Source organism: Neltuma alba, unplaced genomic scaffold (assembly GCF_004799145.2).
Source record: "Neltuma alba isolate B1F8T4 unplaced genomic scaffold, ASM479914v2 tig00011501_pilon, whole genome shotgun sequence".
Classification (NCBI taxonomy): domain Eukaryota; kingdom Viridiplantae; phylum Streptophyta; class Magnoliopsida; order Fabales; family Fabaceae; genus Neltuma; species Neltuma alba.
In genome coordinates, this window is record NW_021636169.1 from 446596 (window position 1) to 466847 (window position 20252).

Below are 20252 nucleotides of genomic sequence, written 5' to 3' on the forward strand. Positions count from 1 at the left end.
TTTTCTGAAAATGAAGCAAAATAAAAACAACCAGGGAGCCCGCGCCATTCACGTGAAAAATTCGAATTCGGACAGCGGCAAAAGAAGACAGTAGGCCAACGTATGACACGTGCATTCATCGGACGACTAGAAGCTCAAGCACATATTGGTATTTCCGAAACTCAAAAAACACAATCAATCAATCTCTTCCCTCCTTCTCCCTCGCTCAAACTCAAACCTCAACCAATCTGAAATGGCCTCTATCACCAAGCCTTCGTCCCGCTACAGTACCTACGATTCACGCTCCTCTGCCACTTCCTCTCACTTCTCCGACCCCTCTTCCTCCTCTGAGTTCAACCATAAATCCTCTGGTTCATCTTCTCGTGCTCTCGTTAAAGCCAAGCCCTCCGATCTTGCTCGAACCAGAGGCGGCAAGAGCAGTAAAACAGACCCCAGCCTGAGTACAATGGTGAGAAAGCTCATGGAGAAGAAATCCGCGGTGACAAAGCCTAGCTCTGGAGGAAACCAGAAGGCGGGATTGCTGATTCCGGCGGATTTTATTGCCGAGGATTTGAAGAAGAATGCGCGGAGGGCTACGGGATTGTCCGCATTGCAGAAGAAGCTCTTCGGAAAGCCGTCGTCGTCGGAGATGACGAAGGGGAAGGAGGTAAAGGCCCTCACGGAGGTGAAGGGAAACACAAGGACGCTAGCTATGGTGCTGCGGAGTGAGAGGGAGCTGTTGAATATGAACAAGGAGATGGAGACGGAGATTTCCAAGCTGAAATTAATGCTTGAGGAGAAGAATAAAGAAGTGAGTTGCGTTTTACTTTGTCTTGTCTTTTCTTGTGTTAAAGCTGTGAAATAGCCTTTGTTATTACCATGCCCTTATTTGACTGAAGAGTGGGGGGGGGGGGGGGGACAAAGACAAAGAAAGAAATCTGGAGATTCAAACTTACTTAGATGAGGAGCTAATTTTGGGCCTTTAGTTGCAATATAGCTAGCTTAATTTTGGTTTGACTTATTCCCCAACTGAAAGCCAAATCGAATTGACTTTAATTGTTCAATCATTGTTTGAGGGTTTAGTTTGATTAGATAACGGACTTTGAACAGTCCTTAATTAAAGTAGCTAAAAAGTGTGCTTAGTTTTGCAACCGAAACTGTAGAAGTTAGTTACTCTTCGGAGTCATCATACTTGAAGCAGCTAGAGGTCTCTAAGACTGACAAGTCATATTTCTATTCTCTTATAAAGTCACTCCTTGATTGAAATTTCAGGTGGAGAAGTTGAAGGATTTGTGTTTGAATCAAAGAGAAGAAATCAAGTCCCTTAAAAGTGCTATTCTCTTCCCTGATGTGATGAATTCTCAGCTCCAAGAACTTCTAGAGCAGCAAGGCTCTGAGTTGACGCAGGCAAAACAGGTCATTCCAGCTCTACAAAAGCAAGTCTCTTCTCTCACTGGTCAGCTCCAAAGCCTAGCAGAGGATCTCGCAGAGGTATACTTTCATTTGGATCCTTTTATAGACTCAACAAATTCTGCAATCATGCTTCTAAAATGCAAAAACTTCTAAGTTCTAACAATCTGTTAGGATTGCTTTTAGAAAACTAGGAAATACATGTAAAGGGAAAAGATGCTTTTGTGGATCAGAACTTTGACTTCCTATTTTCGAGAAAGAAGTAGAAAAGTAGGGCTGCTATAGGGTGACTATGGTCAAGGTTATGAGAGGGTTGTTTCGGAGAATGGGAAAGTCACTTTTTGGGATCTATAAATCGTCCTCTTGTGTTCAGCAGGGGTGTGGAGAATTTCGTATTGAACTTGGCTCTTGTGGGAAGGAGAGAGCCAACCACTCGAAAGTTCGGCAAGTCTGTTAGTTGGATGTAGTGTATCCTAACTGTGGTTTGTGGCTTATGTCTTTGTTTATTGTTTCTGTGCCTGTGGTGTAGTCTTAAGTTGTAGCTGTTATCCTCCCTTCACTGTGTAACAGAGTAGTGTTTGTTCTGTAATGAGTTTTTAGCTTTTGTTTGTATCTTCGTGTGTAATCTGTTTTATTATAGTAAAAGTTTAGAGTTTCTGGGTTGGGTCTTATCACAATCTTAACACATGTTGCAATGGCTATATCATATCCTAACAAGCATTTATGTTAGCATACTTTTACCATGAAGAGCTTTGATGTTCTACTTCAGGATTGGACTTTGAAATTTACTTGCATTGATATTTAATCTATCAGCTTGCTCGCCATTGTGATGAAAACATATTTTCGGTGTTCCTTTAAACTATAGGTATTGCTATTTCTTTATAAACTTGGCTATCTTCAGGTATTAGACACTCGCACTTAAGTTCATATGAGGTTGTATCTTGCATTTACGTTCGCATTTTTTTTTTTTTTAAAAAAAAAGAGCATAGAGAGCTTAAATGATCTATTGCAGATTGAACATTGAAATCTTCTTCCACTCGGATTTGATCTATCAGTCTGCATTCCATTGAGATGAAAACGAGACATTTTCGGTGTTGGTTAAACTATTGATATTGCTATTTCTTCCTGAACTTGTAAGAACGAATTCGTACATTTCAGACACTTGAGCCGAAGGAATTGGAATCATTATTGCTTTTTTTTTCTTGTATAGGTTAAGGCTGATAAGCGTGCAAAATCACGTTTGCAAGATCATGAAAGTTCTCCAAGAACACCAACAAACGCTGCTATTAACTCTTGGGTGAGTTTGCTGAACAGTGTATATTATTTACATATTAAATGTCACTCACAGGAAATAGAGTAGCGAAATTTTTTTTTTAAGTGACTATAAGTAGAGTCATATGTCTAACACGAACATTCAACACAAATCCATCAATGATGCAATTTTTTATTAAAGTGTTCTGCTTCGTAATTTACAACTATTGCTCACTATAGTGGTTCTAAAGATTCAACACATACTGCAATAATAAAATCTAAAGAAATATTTTGTTTAATCCTTTTGGCATTTTATGCAGGAACTCAGCTCTGATGATTTGACAATCCCAGGAAGTCCAGATGACTTGTTACTGAAGGATCTAAATCCTTGTTTAACACCCCGCAATGCAAAGTCAAAATCTAGGGTATAAAACTCTTGTTGATTTGTGAAATCACTGCAGCTATTCATTTTCTGATTTCTCTTTTTCTATCTTGCGTATAAGGTTTCTAAGTACTTGGAAATTAAACTTCCCTTGCACTATGTAGCAGAACTATATTCTTTCATCTTCATTACTTGCCAGTTTCTCATTAAATGTTTTTATCCTACAGGAATTTGAGTGTACAGGTTCAGGATCTTTAAATGATGAAAGCTTCTCTGAAGATGATGAGATTCAAGTATATCCTATGACAGACTTTAATGGTTATGGTAGGAAGCTATCCAAAAGCTCTGATTGTGGCCAGAATTACAGCCAAAAAGACATGACAACAAAAGCTAGCCGAAGATCCGATGAGAGCAAATCAACCTACGGAAACCGCATGAATCATCACAAACTACTAATATAAATTGTCCTAGTTTCAAGTTTTTATTGAGATTTCTCTCATTCATTCCTTGTCGTCATCATCTACGAGTTGTCAGTGTATTTCAGAAGCGGCAGACTCAAAATGTAAAAGTAAATTATTCCTTCTTGCGTATATGGTGGGCATATAAGGACAAGAATAAGACCACATAAGCAATAATAAATCCCAATATAGCTTCCAACTTAGAACATGATGCTTACCGTTAGAGTTGGTAATATGGGTTGAACCCGTGGGTTTAACTTATCAACCTGTCAAAAATAACGGGTTAGGGTTGGTTAAAAGCCAATCCGTCAGTAAACAAATCTTTTTAACCCGCATTGCCAGGCTTGCAACCCGTTACGGGTTAGCCTGTCAACCCACGGGCTAACCTGTATATTTTTTTTTATTTTTAAAATTTTTAAAAATTATTATAATTGTATTATTATATATGATATTATATATATAAAATTAAAAAAAATACCTATATAATTTATTTTGTATTTCCAATCAAATATTTCAAAAAAAAAAATAAAAATATCATTATATCTTTTTAAGTAATGAATAAAAAAATAATATTAAAATATTAAAAAAATTAAAAAAAAAAAAAGTAAATAACTGTTGGCGAGTTAGGGTTGGCTAAAAGCCAATCCGCCTTCAAACGACGCTTTTCAACCCGACCCATATGGGTTGAATCCATCACGGGCCAACCCGCAACCCGCAGGTTGGCCCGTATTACTACCCTTACTTATCGTGACCTACAAATTTAGAAAATGATACTTTTTTTATCTTTAATATAAGACTCATTTAACTAATTTGATTAGATTAAAAAAGTTAGGTAAATTAGTTAATTATAAGAAAAATGACATATTTTTTCTAAAATATTATAATAATATTTTTTAATATCTTTTTTTTTATTTGATTATGATTAAGGGAGTATTCATAAGAATAATTTTAAAAAAATTGATAAATATGAGAAATGGGTTTTATATTTAAAACTAAAACCAACTTAAAAACTGAGTTTTATATTAAGGATCGGAGGAGTATCTCATTTGAATTTCAGTCGTATTGACTTGTCTTTCAGTATTACTATATGTAAAATTTAAATATAATATAATGCTTGAAAATTCCTCTGTAAAGTAATTTGGGCTCTCTTTATTTTTGTTCTCAAAATCCAAAATTGTTTATTCAAATTTTGTTCCGTTCATTATGGAAGAAAACTATATGACCAGTTGCGATGATGCTCTTCGGCCAAATAATAAGCATTGCCCATAGAAGCCCTTCAACTTCGAACTATATAATACATACTAGATGATCATATAAAAATGACAATTTGGAACTAAGAAGGTTGTTGGATTAGCTTCTTCTTCTTCTTTTTTTTCCCCTAATAAGTGATTTAACAGTATATAAAAGAGGTATGTAAGAAAAAGTGTCTCAATTTATGTGGAAGATTTTTTTTTTTTCCCCAAGTGGTTTTATATGTTACCAAACATTTGATAAGGATATATTACTTTCGGTATTTGATATATGAACTAAATAATCAATTTATTAATATTAACAAAATTAGTTATGTTAATTATTTATAATAAATTTGTTATGATTTCTCTAAATCATCTTTAATCATCTACCTTTGAAGTATTCCTTGATTAGGAGTTTTTTAATATATACATACTTTGGGCAGCAATTATAAATTTGAGAGAAAAAATATATTGAAATGTTATATCTAGAATAAAAGATAATATTTGAATAAAAAGGAAAAAAAGGGAAAATGTGAATAATTTCTCCTCATCCCTAGTTGAAGAAAATATACACATACACAGTTACACACTAATTTTATATTTTACTATTAAATTCAATTGAAACACATCAAGTATCCATTTCATCAGGACTAAATTTCATATCATGTGATGTCTGGTCAAAAAAAAAAATCATGTGATGAAAACTAGGCTCTTGTATGAACTCAATAATGCATATATTGACATCATATATAAATCATCAAACATATACAAAGTTGCAGTGTTCACAAGTAGTGATCAATGCGACCTATTTTTTAAACTATTTAGTTGGACTATTATAATAGTAAAGATGTTGCCATGGTGATTCAATGGAAATAAGATACTATTGCAGATACAAATTTATAAGCCATAGTCTTCTAGACTCCTCAGTGCTCATGCCATTCCACGACTCTTAACAGTCCTAATGATCTGAAACAGAGCTGCCAAACATGAAAAAAGAGAGAGCTCGTAAATTCTTGTATTAATACAAGTTCATCAGCCAAAATGAATATATATATATCTAATATATTTTAGAGATATAAAGAGAAAAGAGTATTAAGTGTAATGAGAGAAAATGAGAGCGGACAAAATGTATAGGAAAGAGCATACAGGAACCGACGACCACAAAAATAATGAAGGCAAGAACAATAGGGCCCACAGGGTATCCTTTCTTGGACGAGGATTTCTTTAAACTGTTCCTCTCAAATCTTGCAACTTTCCTGTCAGCTACACGTCTTGAAGTAGTCTGTGAAAGGTTAAAATCCCAGTTACAATGTACACAACAAAATTAGACAAGTAAATTCCAATTCTATAAAGAATTTTAGAGTTCTTCTGTCATGAGATTTACCCATTTGGCTGAAAGATTGTAAGAACTGAGAAGGGAATAGATAGACAAGTGGGATTTGGTAGGCCATCCTTGTACATAGGTCCCACTCCTCTGTTTCTATTTCTCTGTTACAAAGGGCTGACAATTTTTTGATTGGTCTGCCTATTAATCCGCTGACCAATTTAAATTTTTTTTTTTTTTTTTGGGCTCAGACCAATTTAAATTGGTTCAGAATTAATGAAGTAATTGATTGATGAACCAATTAATTTAATTGATCAGAATTTATTTTTCATATTTATTTTTAAAATTTTGAAATTCAAAATATGACATTCAAGAGAAGCGGGTCTTGCTTGGTTCAATTGCGTTACTTCTTGAAAAAACTGACTAATTGTTCCCTTACTTTCTTATTTCTTGAAAAGGGAACATTTTTATTTTAAAAAATAATTATCTTTTAATTTGAAAGATAAAATATTAGTGAAGTAGATTTTATCAAAACACTGCTCCATATAATGCCAACAGTCACCCCTTAGAAGTGTGAACTTCAATTTCTCACTTTTAATGAACCAAACAAGATAGATTTCTATACTTCTCAAAAAGTCTAATTTCTCCTCCCCATATAATGCCAACAGGCACCCCTTAGAAAACCCATGTACTAAAAACTTTGCCATTCAATTTTTTCTCGCTCCCTCTGGTTCAATGCCATCTTTTGAGGAGATCAAGGAATTTTGCAAACCAGTGATGCAATTTTCTACACTGAACTTTATTATCAGAGGTCAATTCAAAACGAAGGTGGCAAAAAAGTTGAAGAAGATACACAGACAAAAACCAATAGCCTTTCAACCAAAAAGGTAAATAATTTCATCTACTGCTGCAAATTTCCATATAGAGGATACAAATACTTAAATGGCTCCCACAAATTCAGGTGGAACCCAAGCAATTTGTCCAAATTAACTTCGTCAAATTTCAAGAGAAATTTGAACCAAAAAAATTTATTCTGGGAGAGATCCAGGGATGCCCAAAAACTAACAGCTATCCATAATGATTTCGCAGACAAAAAAAAGTTGAAACTCGGACAAAATCCAATGACCCCACAAAACATTTTCGTCTAGAATAATTCAGACATTTACTTTCAATGACAGATATGTCAGTTAGTTCCATGAAAGACTAAACCATTAAGGCTTAAGGGGTGTGGCTTATCAGCATCATTGAATTGCAAGAGGACAAGGTCAAAACCTTCATAGTTTCTGGCATAGCAATTACTTTCAAGGCCAAACATGAAAAGAAATGACTGAAAAACGATCCATCTGGAAATCATGAAGTATTTCTGTGCCAAACTTATAGACTATGAAGGCAAATGAACACAGAGAGGATGGGGCAAGCAAATAAAGGGGGAAAATAAGCATTAGCAGCAAAACTTAACAGTTAATTTATTCAACAAAAAGACACATAAATATCATTTAAAAAACACACTTTGATGTTCATAAAGAAAGAATCATTTCACGCAGAATTCTAATTCTTCACAAGCATGGAAGAAAATGCAGATTAGATGGAACCGTTTACAGTTGCTTTCACCCAGAAAAGTGAAGAGGCTGGTTTTCGAACAGAATAAAATAGCTGATAATGGGTAATTCAAAAACAAAGGCTTTGAATAGGCACAAGCACCCAAAAAAAAGAAAAGTTTAGAAGCAGACACAGATGAAGGAGAAATAAAGTCAAAGCACCTAGATTTATTTAGAGAGGGAAAAAAAGGCAAACAGACATTGTTCTATAGAATAAACAAAAAAGTGCAGAGTAAGGAGAATCAGCCCATTATGAAAGATCAATGCAGTGACTGATTAATCACAAGAAGACGAAGAATCAAGAAGAAAAGGCGATAACTTTACCATTGTTGAGACCAGTGAAGGAACACGAACTCCTTTTAAGCTTCAATGGCGACGGAGGAGGGAAACAAACGGAGGGACGACGCAGATTGTTTTTCCTTCAGACCAACCGCGCCTCTTGTTTTATACGGAGAAAATAAATGTGATGTGACGTCAAAACGAGGTCGTTTCTTATTTGGTACGTAATTTGACTAATTTCTGATGGATTTTGCCAACCAATCCTGTCCTGAATAAAAAGTTAAAAACTTTAATTTTTGTTTCCTATTTTGGTTAGAGTTTATTTTTGGCAAAATTGCATTTAATGACCACATAATGAAACATTTATTATAAAAGATTTCATCATAGAAAAAATTATTGGAGATATACTCATTTATTGACAATGAAATTGAGATTTTTTAACACTCCCTAGTTGCAACACTTTTAAATAATTTAATTTAGATTTTAGTAATTTTTTATTAGGTTAAATTATACAAAATACCCTGAGCTATGTGTAAATACTAAATAAATCCCTAAAGGTCTAAAACTTGGCCCAAAACAATTCTAAATTCTCAAGCTTTTAGAAATAATCTATTTATTATTAAGTACCCTATTATTTCATTAATCCAAAGCCATAAGTTATGAGTCTTTTTTTATTTTTGGGTTTTATGTAGAAGATTCTTAAATTTTAAGTTATATAAAAATAATTTCTTTATGGAGTAACATACTTTTTAATAAAGTACATAGAGGCAGTGAATTGTCTGCGGAGTAATTTAAAAAAATTTCTTATAGGAAAAACAATTCATTATAATTTTACCTGATTTTTAATCAAATTTTGATAATTTTTATAAATACTTATGGTTTTATAAAAATAAAAAATAAAGACTTTATGTAAAAATTAAATTAATTGTCTTACGAAATGGATAAGTTTTATAGCATTACAGGTGTCAGTGTAATGATGACTTTTTTCTTCTTTTGACCATCCAATGTAATGATGGCTAAGTTTTTTGAAATATAAATAAGTGAACAATAAGTTTGACTAATGATTTAATTATAAACAATATAATAATCAGTCCCTGCTAGAAACTTCAATGCCAACAGTCAGCAGATGCGGTTTCATATCAGAATGTTTCCTGATAACGCCTCCAGAAGAAAAGCATAGAACTATATAATTTAGGAAAAATAGCAAATAAAAACCCTTTAATATATAAAATTGTGATTTAAGACTTTTAATTTAAAAAATAACAAATAAAGACCCAGTCTCATATTGCAAATATGAAATTTTAGTGAAATATCTGAAATACCCCTCAATCAAGTTATAATTTGATTTGCTGAAATTGTCATTCGTTAAAATAAACTTGTCATTTCCCATAGTCAACTTATCACGTGGCATACTTTTAGTCAAATTGTGATTTAATCTACTGAAATTGTCATTCATTAAAATAAACTTGTCATTTCTTATAGTCAACTTGTCATTTGGTCATAGGGCATTTCAGACATTTTACAAAAATTTTATATTTGCAATATAAAACCGGATCTTTATTTGTCATTTTTCAAATTGAGGGTCCATAATCACAATTTCACATATTGAGGGGTCTTGATTTACTATTTTTCTATAATTTAGAACATGCTTTATCAATTTAGTAAAACCAATTCTATATAATTTATAAAATTATAATTTGTAATAAAGAATTACTCTTTGATTTGGGAAATGAACATTTCATTGTGAGTAGATCTTTTGTGCATCATATTTATCTTATGGCACTTACATTTTATCGATTATGTTAAGTTCGTGTTTGTTTGAAAATGCCAAAATCTTTTTAAAATAATTTTATTAAACTCCGATTACACACACACATATTGAACACTTTACTTCTTTTTTTTTTTTTTTTGACCTGAATTGAACACTTTACTTTGCTCCTTCCCATTTCTGTCTATTTTATATGTGTTATTTCTTTTCAACAAAATACTCTTAATTAATGCTTATAGTTGAATCTACTGAAAAGCCGTTAGTTAAGATATCTCATTAAATATTAAAGATAATTGTAAAAGAATAAAACAAGTTATTAACATATTTACTATTAATAACTAATTTAATTAATTTTCTTAGTTCTTATAAATTAGTTAAAAGTATCTTGTAAATTAATTTTCTTACTTCCTATAAATTAGCTAGAAGTATCTTGTATGAAAACTAGAAACAAAGGGAGCATATTAGCAGTTTGGAACCTCTCCTTTTTTTTTTTTATAGATAGACAATTTGAACCATATCATTGTTAATTATAATGTTCTCTTTTTATGCTGAAGTTCGGGCCCAAAAAAAAGAAGCATACTCAAAAAATAAAAGAAGTTATTTTTAATCAGATATGATTTTTCAATTTGAGTATTGCTCTTAATTTTTTACCAGTGCTTTTATTGTAAATTAATTATAGTTGTTAATTTAGTTTATTAGAAAATAGGATGGGTATGCATTATTTTATTAGTTTGGAACAATAGCATCTTCAATGAAAAATGGGTCCAAAAATGGTATCTTTAACTATCTACAGTACTAAAAAAAAGAGCATATCCTATAATGTAGTGAATCAAGGTTGAATCCCTGTTGAGAGAGGTGTTCACATTTAGTATCCAGCAGTGTCTTAAAAAAGATTACCTTCAATAAAAGAATACCTATCTCTAGAGGGGGAAAAAAAGGTCTATTGAAACCTTATGCATCAGCATCATCCGGTTATAAGCAGCCATGCTTCTTCCATTATTTGACCGTGGATGTAAGGGTTATTGCGCCAATGGCCTTCTAGTCAAGTAACATAAAAGCTCCATTATAAATGAAAAGTTACGGATTCGAACCTGTTTATAATATTTTGTTAGGGCCGGTTAATTTGATGGATTAGGAATAAGAATAGAAATCTTCATTTTTTTCTACCCCTTTTTTTTTTGGTCATGAATAAAGGTAGTTTTGCACATGATGCATAAATTAAAGTTCTGTTATCATGCATGTTTCAGAGAATGGCAAGTAGGAAATGTATCTTCCTTCTGTAACTTCACTATATCACTGATGACAGTAAGGAGATCCACACTCTGATATTGATATCAGCACAAATCTCCATTATTACATTCACAAACTAATTAATTACCATCATATCAATTTTGAAGAGAACATTAAGAGAATGAAAGGATAGGTCAGAAAACTAGATCCATGATCAAATCCCCAACCTAGCAACCTGCATTTTGGTTGGGCCTTTGTGATGACCACCATACAAACGAAACAGTGAGAAAGCAGAAACACAAGAGAGAACCACCATACTCATGCTAACCACTAAAGCGCAAGCCATCCCTTCTCCCACTTGCTTGCAAAACTTTCCGTACATGTTGCATACTCTCATCCACTGTAACTCTGCTTGCCCCTCCTTCGCAAAAACCGCCGACTGAGCCGCAGCCACCGCAGCCGCCACCATCATATATGCAATTATCTGCATAAATACCATTCATGCTATGTAGTTCTGGCTTAAGGACAAAGTTCATGACTCTTGGCTGGTTCTGACTTTTTGTCTTTCCGTATTAATGTCATGTTGCATTGAAAGTTAATTAGACCCCACTCTTATTATGGGTTTCCCTTAATTAGTAGTACTAGTTTGAAATAGACCTACGAGTCATTCTTGGTCAAGGCAATGTAGTGTTATAGCCAATGAGCCGGAATCTGAGATTGCGAGCCTTACATCATTGCATATTATCAATACTAATGAAATGCTTTTTGATACTTTACTGCTTTGTTCAGTTTCTGGTTTCTGACACAATTGTGTTGCCTTTCTGGTTTTATTGATTCTATGTTGATTTTGGCGTTTGTTACTGACTTGTGGTTGTTGTTCTTGCTGATATAAATGAAATTACACAGTTTCTATGCCAAAAAGAAAATGGCCTCATAGAATATTTACCTGATCAGCAGAGAAAATGAGCCAAGCTATGGGCTTGCTGATGAGCACGCTTCCTCTGATCATACTCACAACACAACGCAACCCTTGGATTAACGAGTAGACAGCAGCTATCATATTGGCCACCACGAAGAAACTGCAAAATGGGATTCAATGTCAGGATACACACACACACTCATTTTTAAAAGAACATAAACCAGAAAGAAAGGAGATCAGAATAATAGTTGTATGGTTTTGATGAAGAAGAGCTTACACTAAGGACTTCATGTCTGTGAACTTGGCTTTCTTCTCAACAGAGAAGACTTGTTTGAGCTGAGTATCTGTGGCCACAAGAACAGCTGCAAGAAATCCCAGACACAGAACCACACACCTCAGAACCAGCTCAGTGATTTTGATGCTTCTATCCAATTCTGATGTGTTTGTGGTATGGCACATTGGGATAGTTCCAGGACTCACACTCATATTCTTCATTTTTGTGTTCTCTTAGAAATAAGAACGGCGACAGAACCAGAGAGAGATAGATGAGAGCTTTTCAAACCTGTTAGCTATCAACAGAACTAAACACAACACCCACCACCATGAGCTCCACTCACACCTCTATATATAGATCAGTTAAATATTAAAATAATATTATAAACTAGCTAGCTAGATCAATCAATCATAAATATAAATTCGTAAAGTGAATTTGATATCAGGCCGACAAAAATATTGTGAAGAAATGTATATCCCACTTGTTCATGTATTTATGTTCAATTAGTTTGATATATTAAAAATAATTTTCTTAAAAGAATATTTAGATGTCTAGGGAAGGATAATATGTCAACCCCGAACTCATTTGGTATGCCATTTAGTATTTCATCTCGTCCATATCATGCCATTGGGTTTGCTCACACAATATTTTTTCCCCCTTAAAAATATACTAGTTTCGATTCTTAATATAAGACCTAGTTAATTAATCTAAAAAGGTTAAGAAAGTTACTTTACTTAATTATAATATATATTACATTATCTTTCTAAAATACTTATATGGATTATTAAATCACATATTAATTTATAAGTGAAACAAATTAGTATGAAGAAAAATGATAAATATAAGTAGTTGAAAATAATTTAGTAATTTTTTTAATTTTTTAAATTAGTTAATTGAATCTTATATTAATTAACAAAAATAGTAGTTTATAGAGTCATTGAATTCATAAATTGTATAGTGAGTTTATACCTTTCTGAATTAATTCTCGAACTCATTGGCCAATTTATATTTAATTTAAAATATATTTTTTAAAAAGAGAAAATTAATATTTTTATCATTTAAATATATGGGCCATGAGATGAGACCACATGTTGCTGGACACAATATGTTTTTAGTTCCCCAATGTTGGTACGGTATATGATATTTCCCTTTTTGCCAGCGGTATGTGTATGTATATCATCATATCTCCAACCATTCTTCCATAATATATCGTATGCTCATATAAATAAATTTTGGATCATCTATATTTTCTGTAATACTCATCTCAATTCAGATATAATTTAATATAAACAGGATATAATTAAAACAATGAATTCTAGACAAATTCTTCTACGCATTTGGCATTTGAGGCAAGTCATATAATGTTCAAAACCTATTAATAATATAACTTCCAATAAATATTATATTTTATATGAGCCAAAGTAGTAAAAATTTGCTGGTGACATTGAATTTTTTTTAAAATAATATATTATTATATTCCAAAACAGAATGATGAAAATATAAGTATGTGAAATTTTATATTCCATTTCATAGAGGAATCATTTTCGTAACTTTTGTGAATATAAATATAAATTAATTATATTTATAATTAATAACGAAATGAAAATTGATGCAAGGAGAGTGGAAGGGGAGAGATAAAGTGAGAATGAAGGAGGTGACTGAGGCCATACTGTGTAGAAAGCTGGGAGGAATGGATGGTGGCCTGATGAGCCATTAACTAATTTATGTCTCAGCATCAACATTTATGGGGCTGCTTCATTCCATCCCCTAGGACCAAAAATGTGGCTCTTAGGGCTCCTTCAGGGCTCTCCTACAACTACAAGAATCAGCATCTAGATGCACCTAGAATCCAAGACAATTTCAGGACATGTGGTGTTCAATCTAGATAATACTAGTACTGATCCTTAATACTACCCCCGTCCTTAATATAAGATCCTGTTTAACTTTTATTTTGATCCTAAATATAAGATCCCAATCTATTTTGTCTCTCATATTTATACATTTTTTTTCCAAAGTAGCCTTTCTAACAATAACAGTTCTAGTCAATACACTTGATCAGTAAGAATATTTTAGGAAAGATAACACCTCTTTAGGACAAATAACTAACTCAACTTACTTTTTTAATCTCCTCAAATAAGTCAACTGGCTCTTATAATTAGGACCAGAGGTAGTATAAGATCTAATTGAAAATTTGATTTGGTTCTAAATATAATATATCAATCTATTTTATCTTCTAAATTTATAATTTACTCTCTAAAGTATTCCTATAGATTACACATATTTAGGATAATGATAATTAAAAAGTGTACTTTATGAAAATTAATTTATATTTGTGACAAATAACTACTTAACTATTTTCTTTAATTATGAAGTACCAAAGGTAATCAAAAATTAAACAAATCATTGTTGTCAATCATTTTACTAAAGATGCAGCAACAACATGCTTTATCTTATTAGGTGCGATTAGTTATAGAGACTATTAAATGTTATCCTACTCTAATCAATAACCAAATATTTGTATATATTATTAACTAAAAGTTTTTATTCAATATTTTCTTTTTAGTCTTTCTTTCTCTCGTTTTCAGAGAATTTAATTATACTCTCTGATCTACCCTTCCCATAACGTCTCCAACCGTTTCCTTCAGATTGAATACTAGAGGTGGCATATTTTAATAGACCTATAAGAAATCATGTTTTGGAATATTAGAGATTAGATTGATAGAGATTAAAATATCACTATGGATCATGTCTATAAAAAGTTGATGAATGTGCCAACTGGTTTGCCAAATCCGTTCAAACAGTGATGGTGATATTTTTAAACTTCCCTTACTCCTTAATTGTAAGAATTAGAGGAGTTGGATAAATGAAGATCTAACTATTATTTTCATATGAGCTCGCCTATAGCCTTTTATTTTAAAAATGAAAATAAATATAAAAATGAAAAATGGAGAAAGATTATTCCCTCATCTTTCTTCCAAATAACACCTCTCAATCCCTGTATGTTACAGAGTTTAAGATCGAAATTGGTGTGATTCATATCGATACATTTTGCACTCAATCATAATAATAAAAGTTTCACAGAAAGTGCTTCCTCATGTCCTACCTACCCACACTCATAGTTCTAACTACCCCCAAAGGCAAAGGCGAGAATGAAAGAAAAGAGAATTTATTTAAATGTAATCAATATAAAAATTTATGATTTGAACACCAATACCCACTTCTGAGTAACCTCATTAAGATCAGTGGTTGAAAGTCTCTAGTTTTTCTTCCCTATTTATTCATAATATCAAATACCTGAGACCCAAAAGCAGTGTATCATCTCTCTCTCTTAATCTCTCAATGGGTTTTGTTCAGTGTCTCTTCATACTTGTTTTCTCTTTTCTGGGTTCACAAAGTCACAGAGCCTTCATCCCATGAACCAGACGACATAGAGGCAGCAACAGAAGACATGAGATCAAAATCATACCACGGATTCGCCATGCTTTTGAAGATGTTGAATGCGACATCACAGGCAAATCAAGAGCTGACTTTCTTCATGCCAGATGACAGAGAATTTCAGCATCCTCCATTGCAGCATAGAATTGAGGAGTTCTTGTTGAGCCACGCCATGCCATGCCTTTGTATTTCAGTGACTGATTCATTTCCCTATTCCTACTGGCACCTTGTTCCTTCTGGGATAAGGAACAAGATGATGAGAATCCATAACCGTGGGAGGGGAGCTTTCTTCCTCAATAATGCACAAGTCACCACTGCTACATTTGCTTGAGTTCTTTGATCAAATGCCATGGCATTGATGCTATAATTAACTACGATTCTTGATTCCAGAACTATATGATTATGAGCATCTTGGAGGTGCAATGCAAGCCTGGTCGAAATAAAGCCATTATTGCTCTTTATTTTATGCTTTTTTCCTTCAAGTACTTATATCATATGTGTTTGCTGTTATATGTTGAGAAAGCTAACTAACTCTCACTATCACTAGTGTGTACTATTTGTTTATAATGTAAGCATTTATCTTGAGTTAGTAGCACTAGACTTTTGTTGATCATTCGTTGAAAACACTACCAAATTGATTAGTGGTTTTGGGTAATACTTAACCCCCCAAAGAACAAAGTAAGTGCCAGTACCATAGATCCAACAACACGAGAAGTTGATGAACATTCAACTTTTATTTGAAGAGAAGTTCAGAGCTTGTAAAACTTAAACATGAAATGAGAGTATTGGATTTTAATTGATTTTGAGATGTCTACGTTGAACGGAGCTGGATTAAAGAAAAGTACCGCATACATGAATCCTCTCCTTGTCTAGGAGAATCTCCCAATATATAATGCTTTCTTGGGCCCAAAAAGTAATATCAAAGCTGATTCCAGCAAGACTTATCCACAAGCCAAGTTCAGCTATTGATCCACACAGCTCCCAGTTATACGGAGTTTGCTTTAGCCAACCACGTGCATGGCGTAATTTGAATCAGAGAAATATGTAAAATGTTTCTGAATAGAATAGTGAGGCATTGAATAGAAGCATATGTAGAATTCCTTTATTTTTATTCCCTTTTCCAAGGCACGTTTTTTTACTACTGTAAGTGATCTCTTATGGAAAGTACTTAGCTTGGTAGTCCCCGTGAGAGCCAGAATAGTGCAGATAGGATCAATGCTCCTCATATTCACTTGAGATATGACAGCAAAGAGAACTGTCAATTTTAGAATACATCCTGAAATATCTCAACATCTGCTATATTCTCCATTAATATGTTCCAAATCTTAACAACAATAACTAGTAGTTACAGATAGCTAGGGATAACTAAACTGATGACAAAACATGCTCATATATATTCATGCCACCTTGGTGGCCAATGTATTACCATTTTTTTTACATCAAAAGAGTTTGAACACTGGACAATTACCCATAGCTCATCCCATTCTTGCAATTGAACTTAACTCATGTAATCAAACAGATGATCCGTTTGGATCTACATTAGCCAGCAACAGATTCCTTCCTTTTTTTCTTACCCTTTTTGGTAATGCAATCAGACAATACCTGGATAAACATTTTTTCCAATCGCCGAGATATATATTTATACATCCGTTTTATAGATGAAGAGAAGTATCAACACCAGAATCAGAGCCACAATCATAAACGTTGTTCCAAGGAGCCTCGGGAGACTGTGTTTGAGAATAACTATTAGTTGACATGTTGGCTAGGTACCAAAGCTGGGGTGGAACTCCTGCTTGTCCTCTGATGGAGGCCAAAGCGTGAGAGAAACATGGAGGTGACCTTGAACTCGAAGGATTAACAAAAGAGCTTGAAGTTTCGTGAGTCTTAACGTTGGAAGGAGTGAGAATTTTGAGGAGCTGTCTCTCCTCCCCATCTCTTTCTTTCTCTGCAACTCTCTGAACCTCTCTTGCAGAAGAGCAGCTGTGGAGTGAGCCTTAGTGGCCTCATGCCTTTCCCTGCTTCCCATGATTTTGAGCCTTGAGGTAAGAGTTTTTTCTTAGTTTTTTCCCCAGTGGGGTTAAGGCCATCGTCAAGAATTATAGATGAACAGAGAATGTTGTTGTCAAACCAGAAAAATTTGAAGCAGAAAGAGAATCGGCAGAGTCCAAGAAGAAGGTGTTGATTGCCCAATCTAACAGGGCTGTTCATACTCTTGGACCCTTGCGTGAATGTTGGAGGGGAAAGGCATGATTACATTATGATCATTTGCTAAACGACTAAGAGGCTCACTTTTATATATTGTGGCCATTGAATCTCCAATAAATGTTTAAAATAAGTGTTCCCCCCCCCCTTCCCCTCCCTATAATTTTTACTTAATCTGTGATTCAGGTTTGATGCTTAAAAAATGTAGTGATTTTTTAATTTAATTATACACGGTTTGAAGCAATTCTTATTCTTTGTATTGTTTATGCTTGTCATGATTAATATCAACAGAAATATTAAAGATAATAGTGAGGGCTAATACATTGTTTCAAATTTGAATCCATGTAAATGCATAGCATCAATATAGTTGTTGGATGATAAATGAAATTGAAATTAGAGCAAATTTAGAAAGGTAGAATGAAATTTGAGTAAATCAAATGAAAAATATAATTTTTTATGCTCTTAATACTTTCAGAATTATTATGAGATCCAAAAAGAAATTAATTATTAAAAAATCATAATAACAAGTGAATAGCTGAAATGTGTTATTATTTTCCTTACCAAAACTTTGCCATTATAAACTACTGAATTGTTATAAGACTTTGTAGTAATCATGTTTCTCTTTTCAACCTTATGGCATTCTCCCTTCCCCTTCCCATTTCTTCTCTCCTATAAACCCGTGCCACAAACCGGTTTGAAGGCGTCTTTGACTCTAACAAGCACATATGAATTGGTTTTAGTAAAGTTGATGAATTATACAAATCAATGACAAAAGGTATAAAAAAAAAATGATTGAATTGAAAGATATTTAAACTATAGGAATTATTATTTGTTTAAAAAATGAATTAAATAATACGGACAGTAGAAAAAAATAAGAAAGGGAACAAGGGGACAGAAAAAGCCAAAGAGATAATTAAAAAGGGAGAATAATGTGACAAGGTTAGATTGAAAAACACCAAATCACGTCCCCTCATTCTTGCTTCAAGCACTTGGCTGCCCATTTCAGCTTCAAACCACTCTTTTGATGCTTCTTTCTTGTTTCAACCACTGGAATTGCCTCCTCTATTCCATTCTTTCACTTTTTTTTTTTTGGACTCATCCCCTTCTCTTTTAATTTACTGGCTTTACTACATTTATCAAACTAACTGACTGATCCACTAACAGATTGGTTGGGCCCCAAAGGCCCAAACAATTACCCCATAGGCCCATTTAACATTGCCCTTTTAACTATTTTTACCAAATTAACTAAATGAAAAAGATTTCTACAACTCCCTAAAATCACCCTTAAAAAAAAGTCACTGTTGAAGCTAATGGAAAAGAGTCATAAATGTGTGGTTTAAATTTGGTAAAATATCATATAATTGTACACCCACAAAGAATCAACTGTTCCCTTTTTTGTATCATTAATCCTTTTTTTGAAGATTAAAAAAAACGGATTTAAATCTAAAATCATGTGTGGAATTAGCATGTTTATTGGAGTACAGTTGGTTCTGGTTCTGGTTCTGGTTCTGGGGTGTGAATGGTGAAGTGGTGCATGATCTGAATGGAGGGAGCAACATGATAATATCACGTTTTGAGAATGCTCATTATTGCGCATGCACTCATATTAGCAGACAAATTTGATAGAGACCCGACATGAACTTAGAACACGAAAACATTTTTGTGGGGAAGAAAGAACATACTAATTCAAAGGCACTTTGATCTCTCCATTTGAGAAAGTCTTTTGCAACCCCGATATGGAATGCTCTCAATTATGCAGTGAGTCTGCTTTTAGATTGCGATAAGGTTTTAATGCAACCAATCTGCTCATTTGATCACAATCAGAATAACAAGCAGTCAGAAAGTCAAGCACCAGATTTGAGCTCAGATTTTGGAACCTGCTGGCTCGCATTTGGGCCTGAGTTTTTTCCACTTCCATATAGCACAGCACTAGGCTTTAGAGCAACCTAACTCATTTTTATTTTTCAAAGATAGTTATTTGGTTCGATGTATTACCAGACGCTAAATGAATATTTCTTACAGTGGGACTCTGAACCAGTTCATGATATTATGAGAGAAAAGCTCTTTTGTTTGGATTTAATTTCTACTAGTCGTTGTTTTTGACGTATGTTCTAATGGCGTGAGATTAACATCATGATTGAATTCTCTGGGGCTATAAACTCATTGATAACTCCTTACTCTTCTATTCTTTTGAACCGTTTAAAAAAAAAAAGAAGTATATTTTAACTAATGATTTAAACAAATAGTATAGAGATTGGATTTGGATCATCTCATAATCCTTCTTTCTTTTTTCCCCCCTTAGAATCTCATCTTTATTGTTTGATCAAATAATAGATAGTTTAGATTTATATTTTAAAAAGCAGATGTCTCCACCTTCTCTTTCCTGTTTATATAATGTTATAATAATAGTTTTATAAAGTACGAAATCTGAACCATTCATTATTTGATCTAATAGTAAAGATCAGATTTTAAAAAAAAAATCTGGGAGAATCCAAACCCTAGAACTGTATC

General features: G+C 33.2%; 4 protein-coding genes across 4 annotated transcripts; 2 read left to right on the top strand and 2 right to left on the bottom strand.

Moving 5' to 3' along the window:
* Positions 1 to 187: 187 nt before the first annotated feature.
* On the top strand, positions 188 to 3691 carry LOC114714375 (uncharacterized). The gene is made up of 5 exons (XM_028899107.1): positions 188 to 790; positions 1252 to 1470; positions 2600 to 2686; positions 2961 to 3065; positions 3250 to 3691. The coding sequence occupies exons 1-5, from the start codon at positions 233 to 235 to the stop codon at positions 3481 to 3483; spliced, it is 1203 nt and encodes a 400-aa protein (XP_028754940.1). The 5' UTR covers positions 188 to 232; the 3' UTR covers positions 3484 to 3691.
* A 1740-nt stretch (positions 3692 to 5431) lies between these two features.
* LOC114714377 (stress-associated endoplasmic reticulum protein 2-like) lies at positions 5432 to 8026 on the bottom strand. The gene is made up of 3 exons (XM_028899109.1): positions 7959 to 8026; positions 5859 to 5994; positions 5432 to 5689 (listed from the first exon to the last, which is right to left on the bottom strand). The coding sequence occupies exons 1-3, from the start codon at positions 7959 to 7961 to the stop codon at positions 5643 to 5645; spliced, it is 186 nt and encodes a 61-aa protein (XP_028754942.1). The 5' UTR covers positions 7962 to 8026; the 3' UTR covers positions 5432 to 5642.
* Positions 8027 to 11125: 3099 nt separating this feature from the next.
* Positions 11126 to 12325, bottom strand: LOC114714413 (CASP-like protein 2B1). Its single transcript, XM_028899152.1, has 3 exons — positions 12108 to 12325; positions 11858 to 11990; positions 11126 to 11395 (listed from the first exon to the last, which is right to left on the bottom strand). Exons 1-3 carry the CDS (start codon positions 12323 to 12325, stop codon positions 11126 to 11128), a joined length of 621 nt encoding a protein of 206 aa, XP_028754985.1.
* A 3227-nt stretch (positions 12326 to 15552) lies between these two features.
* On the top strand, positions 15553 to 15870 carry LOC114714414 (uncharacterized). The gene has a single exon (XM_028899153.1). The coding sequence runs from the start codon at positions 15553 to 15555 to the stop codon at positions 15868 to 15870; it is 318 nt and encodes a 105-aa protein (XP_028754986.1).
* The last annotated feature ends 4382 nt before the right edge of the window (positions 15871 to 20252 follow it).

Excerpts from the sequence above, each read along its gene's own strand:
- LOC114714413 (XM_028899152.1), bottom strand. The coding sequence starts at position 12,325 with ATGAAGAATATGAGTGTGAGTCCTGGAACTATCCCAATGTGCCATACC. Across the intron at positions 11,991-12,107 it reads ACAGACATGAAGTCCTTAGT|TTTCTTCGTGGTGGCCAATA; the intron begins GTAAGCTCTTCT and ends CCCATTTTGCAG. Across the intron at positions 11,396-11,857 it reads TCATTTTCTCTGCTGATCAG|ATAATTGCATATATGATGGT; the intron begins GTAAATATTCTA and ends GTATTTATGCAG.
- LOC114714375 (XM_028899107.1), top strand. The coding sequence starts at position 233 with ATGGCCTCTATCACCAAGCCTTCGTCCCGCTACAGTACCTACGATTCA. Across the intron at positions 791-1,251 it reads TTGAGGAGAAGAATAAAGAA|GTGGAGAAGTTGAAGGATTT; the intron begins GTGAGTTGCGTT and ends TTGAAATTTCAG. Across the intron at positions 1,471-2,599 it reads TAGCAGAGGATCTCGCAGAG|GTTAAGGCTGATAAGCGTGC; the intron begins GTATACTTTCAT and ends TTTCTTGTATAG.
- LOC114714377 (XM_028899109.1), bottom strand. Across the intron at positions 5,690-5,858 it reads TTTTGTGGTCGTCGGTTCCT|CTCTGTTTCAGATCATTAGG; the intron begins GTATGCTCTTTC and ends CATGTTTGGCAG.
- LOC114714414 (XM_028899153.1), top strand. The coding sequence starts at position 15,553 with ATGAGATCAAAATCATACCACGGATTCGCCATGCTTTTGAAGATGTTG.